Source organism: Hyaena hyaena, unplaced genomic scaffold, assembly GCF_003009895.1.
Source record: "Hyaena hyaena isolate Hyena2069 unplaced genomic scaffold, ASM300989v1 scaffold_175, whole genome shotgun sequence".
NCBI classification, from domain to species: Eukaryota; Metazoa; Chordata; class Mammalia; order Carnivora; family Hyaenidae; genus Hyaena; species Hyaena hyaena.
In genome coordinates this window covers 2,862,392-2,875,905 of record NW_024080808.1, presented here as the reverse complement: position 1 = coordinate 2,875,905, position 13,514 = coordinate 2,862,392, and the positions used below count along the sequence as shown (strand labels likewise).

The 13,514-nt window shown below is 36.7% G+C and overlaps 1 protein-coding gene across 1 annotated transcript in view; it reads right to left on the bottom strand.

Moving 5' to 3' along the window:
• The window catches only part of TXNDC16 (thioredoxin domain containing 16), a gene marked incomplete at its 3' end in the record, with an annotated part of 102,144 nt that overhangs the window by 26,710 nt on the left and 61,920 nt on the right, over positions 1-13,514 (bottom strand). The window contains exon 10 of the mRNA XM_039240509.1: positions 226-392. Within this exon, the coding sequence (XP_039096440.1) occupies positions 226-392 (167 nt within the window). The remainder of the gene's footprint in view (positions 1-225; positions 393-13,514) is intronic.

Below are 13,514 nucleotides of genomic sequence, written 5' to 3'. Positions count from 1 at the left end.
AGACCAGATTTGCTAGTCTCCATCTTGATGTAGATCATTTAGCAAAGTCTAAATTTTAATCAAGCTACTAATTAAGGTACAGACTTTAGCTCAGCAACTGGTTCTAACTATATTAGAATTTACTAGAGATTTGAGTTTATTGACATGTGAATATATTACCATATTTAAAAAACTGAAAAATACACTGTTTTGCTAAATACACTGAATCTTTAATGTTTAAGATACCTTAACAAGAGTAGAACTCCCGCTTTCCCCAGAAGACGCCAAGCAACCCATTCTGCAGTTCTTCTGTCAGCTTCACGTGTCGCTTGCTGACTAACAATAAAAACCAGCGGTAATCCTAGTTGCAGATGAACGGTTGAAACTTGTTGAGGGTCTTCAGCAACTTCAGTCTTCATTTAAAAAGAGAACAAAATATCTTCATTGTGAGGAGATACATTCCAACATCTAGATGTAAACTCTAATTCTTATTAATAAAGTAATGAGTAAAAAAACAAGTCTGTGAAATAAACCCAATATTAACAGAAATAATCTCAGTATTTCCTGAGGTTAATCCTCCCAATGTACCTACGTAGATTAAGCATTATAAAACTAAGACATTTACAAAGAGTTAAATATGAAATTACAATGACAAGGAATAAGCATATTACAAAGAAATAAACAAAACACAATAAATAAAACTGTGGTACTGATAATTAAAGAGATATTTAAAATGAAATAGAATAACTAAGGAAGGAATAAGTCCTTTCACATAAGAATTAAACATATAATAAATGATAGAGAGGAACATCTGAGATTGGACAGCAGCTTGAATATATACATCTAATTTTATTTCCTCCAGAAATCCCAGGAAAACTACAGCAGCAAAATTTTTTAAAAGAGATAACCATACATATGTGAAGAAAGGAAAAGAGAAAAGGCAAACAATTTTTGGAAGCTAAAGAACAGAATAATAATGGACTTAGGAGAAAGCAAAATCATAAGCCATGAGAGAGAAAGCTAAGAAACAATTAAATTTTAACTGCAGAATCCTACAATTGCCCAGGATTGGTCAGCGTCTGGTATGTCTGGCACTGGGAGAGAAATACTGGAGGAGGAAGTGGCAAAAAGGCTCTAAAATAAGGAGGAATAGGTAAAAGCTTTGGAGAGGGAGTTAGATCCAGAAATTCCCCTCCCTGACTCTAAGAGTTTAGGCAACTGTCCCTCCCTCCCACCAGAAGAAGTCTGAGGGGACTTCGAGAAAGCTGAAAGTGTGAACACCACGTCAAAAGTGGGGGGAGTAAGTAAGCAAATACTAAGACACTCCCAGCTCCCTTCCCACTCAGTTCCCAGAATATAGTGGCCAGATTTCTGTCCTTCCAGCAGAAGACTGGAAGATCCTTTTCCAAGAATTGTGAATAACCCCATGAAAAAGCCTGAAGATACTGACATTAGTGTTCATTAAAAAGAAACACAGGTCTAAACACTCTATGGTGCTCCAGAGTTACTGAGTCTCATCTACATTCTCAGAATTTCCAATCAGCTTTTTAGTTTCATATTCTAACTCACAAACAGATATTCAAAGAGTAACAAACATTTGAGGAAAGAGACCAGAACAAAAGAAAAACAGAGAACATGGCGACAATATAGACTATTCAGGAAGAGGAAGGTTCAGAAAACTGTCTCTGATAAGCTCAAGGTGATGGGAAGATGTTGCATCCATAAAGAAATAAAAAATAAAGTTTAATAAATCTGCCAGAAAGTACAACAAAAGATAAAAATAGGAGAGAAAATGTAATAAGGATGAAAGACTGGCTCAAGAAGTCCAGTGTCTAACTAAGAGCCCCAGAAAGAGAAAAGGGAGAAAATAGAAGGAGAGAAATCATCACTGAAATAAACACAAAAGTTTCCTATGATTGAAGGAACATGAACTGCCAGACAGAAAGAGTCACTGAGTAACCAGAGTGGATAAAAGCACATACACAGGAAGATGTAATCTTGCAAACTTTGCAATTACTGAGGATTTTTTTTAATGTTTTTTTTTTTAATTTATTTCTAGGAGAGAGAGAGAGAGACAGTGTGAGCAGGGGAGGGTCAGAGAGAGAGGGAGTCACAGACTGAAACAGGCTCCAGGCTCTGAGCTGGCAGCCAGCACAGAGCCCGACGCGGGGCTCGAACCCACGAACTGCGAGATCATGACCTAAGCGAAAGTCGGACGCTTAACCGACTAAGCCACCCAGGCGCCCCATGGATTTTTTTAATCCTAAAAGTTTCTAAAGAGAAATCAGTATTTACCTATGGTAGGCAGAATCCTAAAATGGCCCCCAAGATTCCTAGCATACAAATCTTGCATAATCCCAATTCCTAGGATAGCCATTCCCTTGATTAGGTTACATATAGAAGACTGTCATAGCACAATGCAATGAGACTGTCCTGCTGGCTCTGAAGGAGGAAGCCATAATTTTTTGAGATGGCCATGTGGCAAGGACCTGAGAATAGCCCATAGGAATTGAGAGCAACAAACAGGAAGAAAGTGGAGATGTCCTACAACCACATGGAACTGAATTATACCAAAGCTTAAATGGGTAGAACAGTATGAAGGAAAAGAAAAGACCTGCTTTCTTCTCTGTGTATTTGGAGAACAATAAGTAATTCACCACTAAAAAGTGAAAAGGAGGAATAAGCAATAAGGATGGATATCTAGCAAGGGCCCAAATTATTAAAAACCATTATATCCTCCGAAGAAAGTAAGGCTTTCTTCTGTAAGCAAATTGAAACCATTTAGAAACTGTAAAGGGGCACCTGTGTAGGTCAGTCAGTTAAGCATCCAACTCATGATTTTGGTTCAGGTCATGATCTCGCAGTCATGAGATCGAGTCCTGCATCAGGCTCTGTGCTGAGTATAGAGCCTGCTTAAGAGTTTCTCTCTCCCTCTGCCCCTCCCCTGCTCACACATGCATGTTCACACACACACTCTCTCTCAAAAAAAAATTACAGAAAAAGAAATTTGTAAGGAATATTGTAACATATATGTTTAAAAATATTACTCTGACAGCAATGATGAGTATGAACTTAACGTGACTAGAGCCCAGATCAGTTACTATTACTAAAATAGAACATGGGAGTTGGTGAAAGCTTCAATTAAGACATTGTCTGTTAGAATGAAGAATTCAAAAGATATTTAGGATGTAAAATTCAAGGTGGGGAGATACAGGAAATAAGAATGATTTCCCAGGTTTCTGCTATGAATGACTAGATAGTAAATTAACCAAGATAATGGAGAAAGAACAGATGGTGGAGAAGGACAACACATTGATGCTGTACATATTGAGCTTAAGGAGAAATACATCTAATTAGTATTAAATATATGAGATACAATCTAATTAGTAGTTAGATATATGGACTAGGAAGTGCAAAGAAAAATTTGACCTGAAAGTTCAGATTTGAGAATCAGTATAGCTAATGCCATTAGAAACAGAGGAGATCACTTGGAGGCTATATTCTGCGCATCTATCACTGTGTATATAGCAAAGTACTCCAAAACCTGATGACTTAAAATAACAGGAATCACTTATTTTGTTCATATATCTGCAAGCTCATCTCTGCTCCACATAGCATTAGCAGGGCACCTGGATTAGATGCAAAGGTGGGCTTTAAAGATGGCTCATTCATCAGCTAGCAAGCTGATGCTGACTATAGGAGCTCAGCCAGGGCTGTGCACTAAGGGCCTCAATTCCTCTTCACCAGGGTTTCTCGTCAGATTTAATCTCACAGCATGGTACGTGGGTTTCAAGAATGTGCAAGCAAAAAGAGAAAAGGAGAAGCACAAGGCATTTTGTGGCATACAACCTCAGAAGTTGCACGTCATCACTTCAGCCCCATTCCACTGGTGAAGGCAGTCACAGAGGCCCAACCAGCATCAAGGAGAAGGGCACACACTCCACTGGATAGGCACAGTGATAAGGTCACATGACAAGGAGAGCTTATGGAATGGGAGATATAGTTATTACCATCTTTGGAATATACAATCAAAGTCTGATGAGACGAGGCTTTGGAGTTCTTGGAGAGAGGAATCAGTGTATTTTGCAAGTGAGAGAGATGTGAATTCTTATAGCCAGTACTCTACCCTCTGACTGTAACAATTCACATCCCTCCCATATGCAAAACACACTCATCTCTAAGATTCTCAGGCTTCATCTCATCAGATTTTGAGATCAATGCAAAGTCTAAGAGCTCATCCTCTACATTCAGGTCCAGGTATAGATGAGGTTCCTCTAGTGTGGTCCCATGGATAGAGCACCTTCAGAACTGTTCTCAACCTAAAGACCTATGAACTAAAGAGATAAATTATTTGTCCCTAATACATACTCAACACACAATGTCTGAACAGACATGGGATAAGGACTGTACATATTCCTGTTTGAAAAGAGAGAAAGAAGAAGCACACAGTAGTCATTAGGGCACAGGGTTCTGTAGTCCATCCAGGTACCTGTTGCCAGCCAATTGGTTACGGCTCAGTCCTACTCTCTAAGGGTTGTTCTCTGAGGCTTTTAATTATAAATAAACTCTGAGCCCTCTGTACCCCAGCTCATCCTTTCTAGTTTACAAAAAAAGATGCTATGTTTGCAGCTGCGTAGATTTCTCAGCCTGTTCCTGTCAATAGAAATTTGGGGATCCAAAGAACTCTTCATTGTTTGACATGTCTGTCCCTCTCCATATAAACTAGTATAATTCTTTTAAAAACTTGTAGTTTCTTAATCATAGTTATAATCCATTCCATTAGACAAAAGACAAAATCAAAAAAGCCCTTGATAGGTAGAAAAAGTAACAGAGTAGTACCATAAAAATTGCAATTAGTAATTTTATATATCCATAAAAATACCATATAACTTATATAAAATATTATGGTATTATATCTTATAAAATATTATAGTATATATTTATATAAAATGTAAATATTTTTATATTTTATATTTTTATAAAATATTTTCTATTTTTTATAAAATATTACAGTACATAATTTATATAAAAATATATGTACATTGGTCAAAGAGAATATACAAAAGTGACAAAAGCACTCCTGTATTGGGGGGATTACTGATATTTTTCTAAAATTCATAAATTATTATTGAATTACTTAGAATTTAATTTTCAAGAAAAGGATATAGAGGCAAAAAGGATTGTAAGAGATGCTATGAACTACTATACACCTATACCTTGGATAAACTAGAAGATGTGGATAAATTCCCAGACACATGCAACCTACTAAGACTGAATCATGGAGAAATAGAAAATCTGAACAAACATTTAGCAAAGAAATTGGATCAGTAATCAAAATCCTCCCAACAGCAGCACTCTCAACAATAGCCAAAACATGGAAAGAGCCTAAGTGTCCATCAACGGACGAATGGATCAAGAAGATGTGGTTTATCTATACAATGGAATCCTACATGGCAATGAGAAACAATGAAATCCTGCCACGTGTAGCAACATGGATGGAACTTGAGGGTGTTATGCCGAGCGAAATAAGGCAGAGAAGGACAGATATCATATGTTTGCACATATAAGAGGATTAGGAGGAACTTAACGGAGGACCGTGGGGGAGAAGAAGGAGGTACATGGGGCGGGGGAGAGGGAGGGAGGCAAACCATGAGAGACTCTTGAATGCTGAGAACTGAGGACTGATGGGTATTGGGGGAAGGGGGATGATGGGCATGGAGGAGGGCACTTGTGGGGATGAGTACTGGTGTTATATGGAAACCAACTTAACAATAAACCTTTTAAAAAAAAAAAAAAAAAAGAAAAACCTCCCAACAAAGAAAAGCCTAGGCTCAGATGGCTTCACTGAAGAATTCTATCAAACATTTAAGGAAGAATTAATGCCAATCCTTCAGAAACTCTTCCCAAAAACCGAAGAGTAGGGAACACTTGCAAATTCACTGTAGGAGGCCAACATTACTCTGATACCAAAGCCAGACAAGATACTACAAGGAAACTACAAGAAAATACCCCGGGTGCATACAGACGCAAACATCCTCAACAAAGTACTTGTAAACTGAATTCAACAGCACATTAAAAAAACATTAAACCCACGACCCAGGACAAATTATCCCTGGGAAGAAGAGTGGTTCAAAATCAATCCATGTAATATACTACATTAGTAGGACAAAGGACAAAAAACACAAGGTCGTCTCAATTGATGAAGAAAAACTATTTGATAAAATTTAACACTCTTTCATGATAAAAACATTCAACAAACTAAGAAGAGAATTACCTCAACATAATAAATGTCATATATGAAAAACCTACAGCGAAAATCATACTCAACAGTGACAAATTGAGAGCTTTTCCTCTAAGACCAGGAACAAAGCAAGGATGCCTACTCTTGCCATTTCTATTTAACATAGTAATGGAAGTTGTAGCCAGAGCAACTAGGCAAAAAAATAAATAAATAAATGAAAAGCAAATAAGAAAAGAAAAAGCAAAATTATCTCTGTTCACAGAAGACATGATCTTTGATGTAAAAACTCTAAAGATTCCACAAAAAATACTGCCCAAACTAATGAATGAATTCAACAAAGTTGCAGGATACAAAAATCAACACAAAGAAATCAGTTGTGTTTCTATGCACTAAAAAAAACCATCCAAAAAGCAAACTAAGAAAATAATCCCATTTATAATAGCATCAAAAAGAATAAAATGTTTAGGAGTAAGCTTAACCAAGAAAGCAAAAGACTTATATACTAAAAACCATAAAAACAATACTGAAAGAAATTAAAGAAGATGCAAATAAACATAAAGACAGCTCATTCGTGTTCTTGGATTAGATTTAATATCGTTAAAATATCCATACTACTCAAAGTCATCTACATATTCAATGCACTCCCTATCAAAATCCCAATGGCATTTTTTACAGAAATAGAAAAAACTACTAAAATTCATGTGGAATCTCAAGGGACACCAAATAACCAAAACAATCTTAAGAAAGAATAAAGCTGGAGGCCTCACAATTCCTGATTTCAAAACATACAACAATCAAAACATGGACCAATAGAACAGAATAGAGAGGCCAGAAATAAGCTCTTACATACATGGTTAAATGATCTTTTACAAGGGGACTGAGGCTATCCAACTGATAAAGGAGAGCCTCTTCAACAAATGATGCTGGGAAAACTAGATACCCACACGCAAAAGAATTAAGATAAATTTTCATATTACACCACATACAAAATAACTCAAGATGGACTAGCGACCTAAATGAAACTATAAAACTCCTAGAAGAAAATGTAGGGGAAAGTTTCATGACACTGGAATGCAAATTATTTCCTGGAAATGACATCACAGGCACAGGTAACAAAAGCAAAAACAGACAATTAGAACTACATCAAACTTAACTATGTCTGCAATGTGGGAAGAAATAATCAGAACGGGAGAAAATACTGCAAGCCATTATCAGATAAGGGGTTAATATCCAGAAAAAGGACTCCTACAACTTAACAACAACAACAAAATAACAACTTAAAGAAGTACAGAGGACTGGAGTAGATATTTCTCCAAAAAAGATATAAATGACCAACAAACATGTGAAAAACTTAACTGATGATCAGGGATATACAAAGCAAAATCACAAGGAGATTATCAAAACCAGTAGGATGGCTAATATTAAAACAACAATAACACAAAATAACAAGTATTGGCAAGGATGTGGAGAGATTAAAAACTCTTGTACACAGTTGGTGGGCATGTAAAATGATGCCGCCACCATATAAAGTATGAAGTTTCCTCAAAAAATTAAAAACAGAACTACCATATGATCCAGCAAGTTCATTTCTGGTATATACCCAAAAGAATTAAAAACAAGATCTCAAAGAGAGATTTGCAAACCCATGTTCACTGCAGCATTATTCACAATGGCCAAGATGTGGAAGCAACCTACTCATCTATGATAAAATGATAAATAAAATGTTATATATATGTAAAGCAACTACGAAGGGAGGTGGGTGGCGCAATGGGTTAAATAGGTGATGGGGATTAAGGAGTATACTTGTGATGAACACCAAGTGATGCATGCAAGTATTGAATCACTACACTGTAAACATGAAACTAATATTACATTGTACATTAACTAGAATTTACATAAAAACCTTTTTTAAAAAATACCAATACTCACAACATAAAAAAAAAAGAAGGTAATCCTGACAAATACTACAACATGGATGAACCTTGAGGACATTATGCTAAGTGAAATAGAGCAATTACAAAAAGACAAATACTGCATGATTCCACTTATAAGAGGTCTCTTAAGTAATCAAATTCATAGAAACAGAAAGCAGAATGATTGCCAAGGCTGGAAAGATGGGGAAATGGGGAGCTGTTTCTTAATAGGTATAGAGTTTCAGTCATTCAAGATGAAAGGGTTCTAGAGATCTGTTGTATAACAATGTGCATACAGTCAACAATACTGTTTTATACACTTCTAAAATAAGAGGGTAAATTTATGTTATGTGTTTTTTGCCACAATAAAAAAAAAGGAAATAGGCAATAATGAAAGGAGCCAGCACCCTGCTATATATAATACTGTACACTGTCACATGAGTCTTCAAGGAGTAGAAGCTAAACCATAACAGCATCCTTCTAATTACCTACAGAAAACAGTAGGTTTAATTTAATTCTAGTGCCTTGAATCTGAGACAGAGAACTAGCTCTGATGTACAAGCAAAAAATTAACATTTTCAGATAACTTATATTACATTTTTATCTTTTTAAAAACATTTTGTCAGATATTTGGACTTGAAGAGTCTCCTTACTATCCAGATAAAAGCTTTATTTCTATCTAGCAGGATAAACTGAATCCAGTATAGAGAAAACCATCAGCATCTAAAATGTCCTTGGTATTAGCCAACAGGACAATAACCAAATCATCTTCCTGTCTGTTTTCATCATTGGGAACCTAAAGAAGGCATCTCAGGTAACTCCGGACCTGCCAGAATGTCTCTTAATCAATTTAAGATTGAAACCCACCTACAAATGCTCAAGATTTATTTTCAGGATTAAAATTTTCAGGATTAAAATGACATGCCCACAACCTGATTATAAGACATAGCTGTGTTATATATCTACAATAATTAAGGTTCCAAGCACCCTATCTACTTCACACACACACACACACACAATCCCAATCTGCACTTATTTTCATATGCTTAAAAGTGAAACAATGCCAATCATTGCAATGATCAAGCACACAAAAAGTCTGCAAAAAAGTTTAAATCCTAGTTTATATTTTTTATTAATGTTTACAGATAATGTAAACACACGAATTATTTCAGTTTCTGGACCCATGAGCCTAGGCTAGTTTACAAGGCACCTTACTAACTATACAAAACCTAACCATGATTGAACCCTAGAAGCCTATGTATAGATTAATGTGGAAGACAATAAAGAAGGAATCGTTAAGAGCAATGTGAGAGGGAAGGATGAGCATCAGTGGGGCTGTGAGCAAATAAGAACAAAATAAGAAACACTAACCCAAAGTAAACTACTACTAAGTCTTATAGTTAATAACTTTTAAGAAGTAATTAAATTTAGGTACTAATTTTCAGGACCTCTCTATACCCCCACCCCCTTCTAGCTTACTATATCATCAAAAAGCATAAACCAAGTACATCAAATCTTGTTCTAAGAGGTGTTTTCTATCACAGTGTCTGGCCTCTCTTTGTTTTTTAACCTCCAATGTTTTCTCCAAAAATAAAAACAACCTCAAATACTGATGCAGCCAAATGTTTGAAATACCAAAATGTAAAAGTGACCAAGTTAACTCAGAACCCTTTAATCTTCCCATTCCTGCAAGGGTAAGCATTAGCTATCCCACCAAGAGTCTCAGGGAACCTTTCATCAAGGCTTGTCTCCCTTTTCTGTACTTTGCATTCATTTGCTCTGTCCTGATGTGGACAAATCCACTAATCAGTGTTTTTGGACAGCCAAGTCTTTCTAGGCTGACCCCAAGATTTAAATTCTCAGCCTGGCTCTCCAACCTAGCACTGATTTTCAGTTTTGTCTTTCAGATCTTTCTTGGCTCTATGCTGCTGGCCATTCCTACCTATCCCAGTGTCTAGCTGGGCTTCTAGAACCTCTGCCTGAATCCTACATCTCAGTTCCCTAGTTGTCTAAGGGAAGTAAGATGCTGAGGCAATAAGACGCTGAGGCATCATTTTGTGAGAGTGTGGAAACAAACTCCAGTTTAATTGCATTTATTTTTTTAGCTAGTACCTATTTTTTATTTACCACAGAAAACAGTGTATGTACACCCAAGTAGAATGAATACTAAATAATGAGGATTATAACACCCTCCACATGACACCCATCACACAATTCCAACAGTTGCCCACTTGTTTTTTTTGTTTTCTGGGGCTTTTATATATTTTTTTAAATTTATTTTTGAGAGAGAGATAGAGACAGCATGAGCAGGGAAGGGTCAGAGAGAGAGGGAGACACAGAATCTGAAGCAGGCTCCAGGCTCTGAGCTAGCTGTCAGCACAAAGCCCGATGCAGGGCTCAAACCACGAACTGTGAGATCATGACCTGAGCTGCAGTTGGACGCTTAACCGACTGAGCCACCCGGGCAACCCTGGGGCTTTTTTAATATATATAATTTATTGTCAAGTTAGCTAACATACAATTACTCTTGGCTTTGGGGGTATATTCCCATGATTCATCACTTACATACAACACACAGTGTTCATCTCAAGTCCCCTCCTCGATGTCCATCACCCATTTTCCCCACTCAGACCCCATCCCTCACCTCCATCAACCCTCAGGTTGTTCTCTGTATTTAAGAGTCTCTTATAGTTTGCCTCTTCCTCTGTAACTATTTTTTTCCTTCCCTTCCCTCATGGTCTTCTGTTGTTTCTCAAATTCCACATATGAGTGAAAACATATGAAATCTGTCTTTCTCTGATTGACTCATTTCACTTAGCATAATACCTTCCAGTTTCATCCATGTTGTTGTGAATGGCAAAATTTCATTCTTTTTCATTGCTGAGTAGTATTCCAATGTATATATACCACATCATCTTTATCCATTCATCAGGTGATGAATATTTGGGCTCTTTCCATAATTTGGCTATTGTAGATAGTGCTTCTATAAACACTGAGACACATGTGCCCCTATGAATCAGCATTTTTGTATCCTTTGGCTACAATAGCACTAGTAGTGCTATTGCTGGGTTGTAGAGTAATTCTACTTTTTTAAGTTTATTTATTTTGAAAGAGAGCTACTGGGGGAAGGGCACAGAAAAAGGGAGAGAGAGAATCCCAAGCAGGCTTCACACAGTCAGTGTGCAGATCCCGATGCAGGGCTCAAACTTATGAATTGTGAGATCATGACCTGAGCCAAAGTCAAGAGATGGATGTTTAACTGACTGAGCCACCCAGGCAGCCCTATGGGTAATTCTATTTTTAATTTTTGGAGGAACTCCCACACTGTTTTCCAGAGTGGCTGCACCAGGAAACCAACTCCAATTTAGAAGGGACCTGGACTGCCAAATTAGTATTACTTTTGGGTGAATAGTGGTTTGAAGCAGGTGCACCTACACTGGACAGTTCCAGAAGTACCATTCATTCACTTGTTTCTAGAACGTATGTTTCAGGAGCTGCCATTCAAATACAATACAGTATAAATGGTGTTTATGGCATTGTGCTTTCAAGGGAAGTAACATTTCATTGAATACCAAATCATTGTGAAGTCTTCAAAGTTTTTGTTTTTTAATGTCAAAACTAGCATTACAGGGGTACCTGGGTGGCTCAGTTGGTTAAGCGTCCGACTTCAGCTCAGGTCATGATCTCATGGTCTGTGAGTTCGAGCCCCACATCAGGCTCTGTGCTGGGAAGTCAGAGCCTGGAGCCTGCTTCAGATTCTGTATCTCCATCTCTTTGCCTATCCCCCATTCATGCTGTGCCTGTGTGTATGTGTCTCTTTAATGTTTAAATAAACATTAAAGTTTTTTTTAAAAACATTACATAATTTCTGAAAAGTACATACAGTAAAGTGAAATAACATCAGAGAATCACCCTACTCATTATCTATCTTTAAAAAAATAGTTTTAAAACACAGCCAAACAAAATTAATGAGCAGAAACTTTAGGAACAAGACATGAATTTAAGCCAGAATGTGGTAGTCAAAAAGGAAATGCAGATTTTTCATAAAGCTTGGGATGAGTTCTAATCCTGCCCCAAAGAGCAAAAGCAGTATTGGTGAGTAGACAAAATCCTGAGAATTCTTAACATTTTGGCACTGGGAAAAAAGGGAAGGAATCTGGGGAGAACTGACGCTTGTGAAGAGTTAAACGTGAGCTGGTCTCTCTTTCTCAGGGCTCTATGGTGAAACAGAAGATCAAACAAATTCAGCGGATATTTTCTCCAAGGAAGTGAGAAATATGCCCCCTCTGCCACATGAAAGGAAAAGAAAAAGATTTATATATTACTCTTTAAAAAAATTATTTGAAGGCAAAATCCAACCAAACAAAACTGACTCAAAATAAAAAAACTCAGGAATAAAGCCAGTAAAATTGGGGCTGGTTAACTCTGAATCTACACAAATGCAGAAGCAAAGCTTTTATAAGAGGTGGGAACTATGGTTATAAAATAAAATATAAATATTATAAGCCTTAATAATTCAAAAATAACATAAAACTAACAAAAATCAGAAAGGTAAAAGGAGGGGCACTTGGGTGGCTCAGTTAGTTAAGTGTCCAACTTTGGCTCAGGTCATGATCTCACAGTTCGTGAGTTCGAGCCCCACGTCCGGCTCTGTGCTGACAGCTCAGAGCCCAGAGCCTGCTTTGGATTCTGTGTCTCCCTCTCTTTCTGCCACTCCCACCACTAGCAGTTTGTCTCTCTCTCTCTCTCTTAAAAATAAACATTAAAAAATAAGGTAAGAGGAGCTAAGATAGAAATAAATATATTAACTTAATTTTCTCATTTTTCACAGCAAAAGGTAAATCAATTCTATCTAAAATGAAAATGTGTAGTTTTTTAAAAAAAATAATTATTTTAGTTTCTTAATGCTTTCATAATCATTTTCAAAATTTTAAACATTTCCTAAAGAGCCCTCAAATGAACAAATGATATATCAAAACTTCCATAACCCCTCATTTCACATCAGCTTCTTTTTCCTCTGCTAAATTCAAATAAGAATATAGATATAAATTTCTTACTATGAAGTAGTGCATGCAATATGATATGTCCATTAATCCACATACCCACAGACACTGTATGTGTCTATATGGGTACAGACTGGTATGATGGTCATCTAACAGTTCATTTCTGAGTGCCAGAATTAGATGGCTTAACAATTTTTTTCTTTATATTTTGTGGCACTGTTTGGATTATTTATAATACACATGCATCATTTTTATTTACAAAGGACGTACTGAGTGAGAAGGCCTACTGAAGGTTATGTACGTGTTCAGGACAATCCTTCAAACGTTCAGAGAGAAAGGTCTGATGATCACCATCACTTATTAATAAGTCTCTATAAA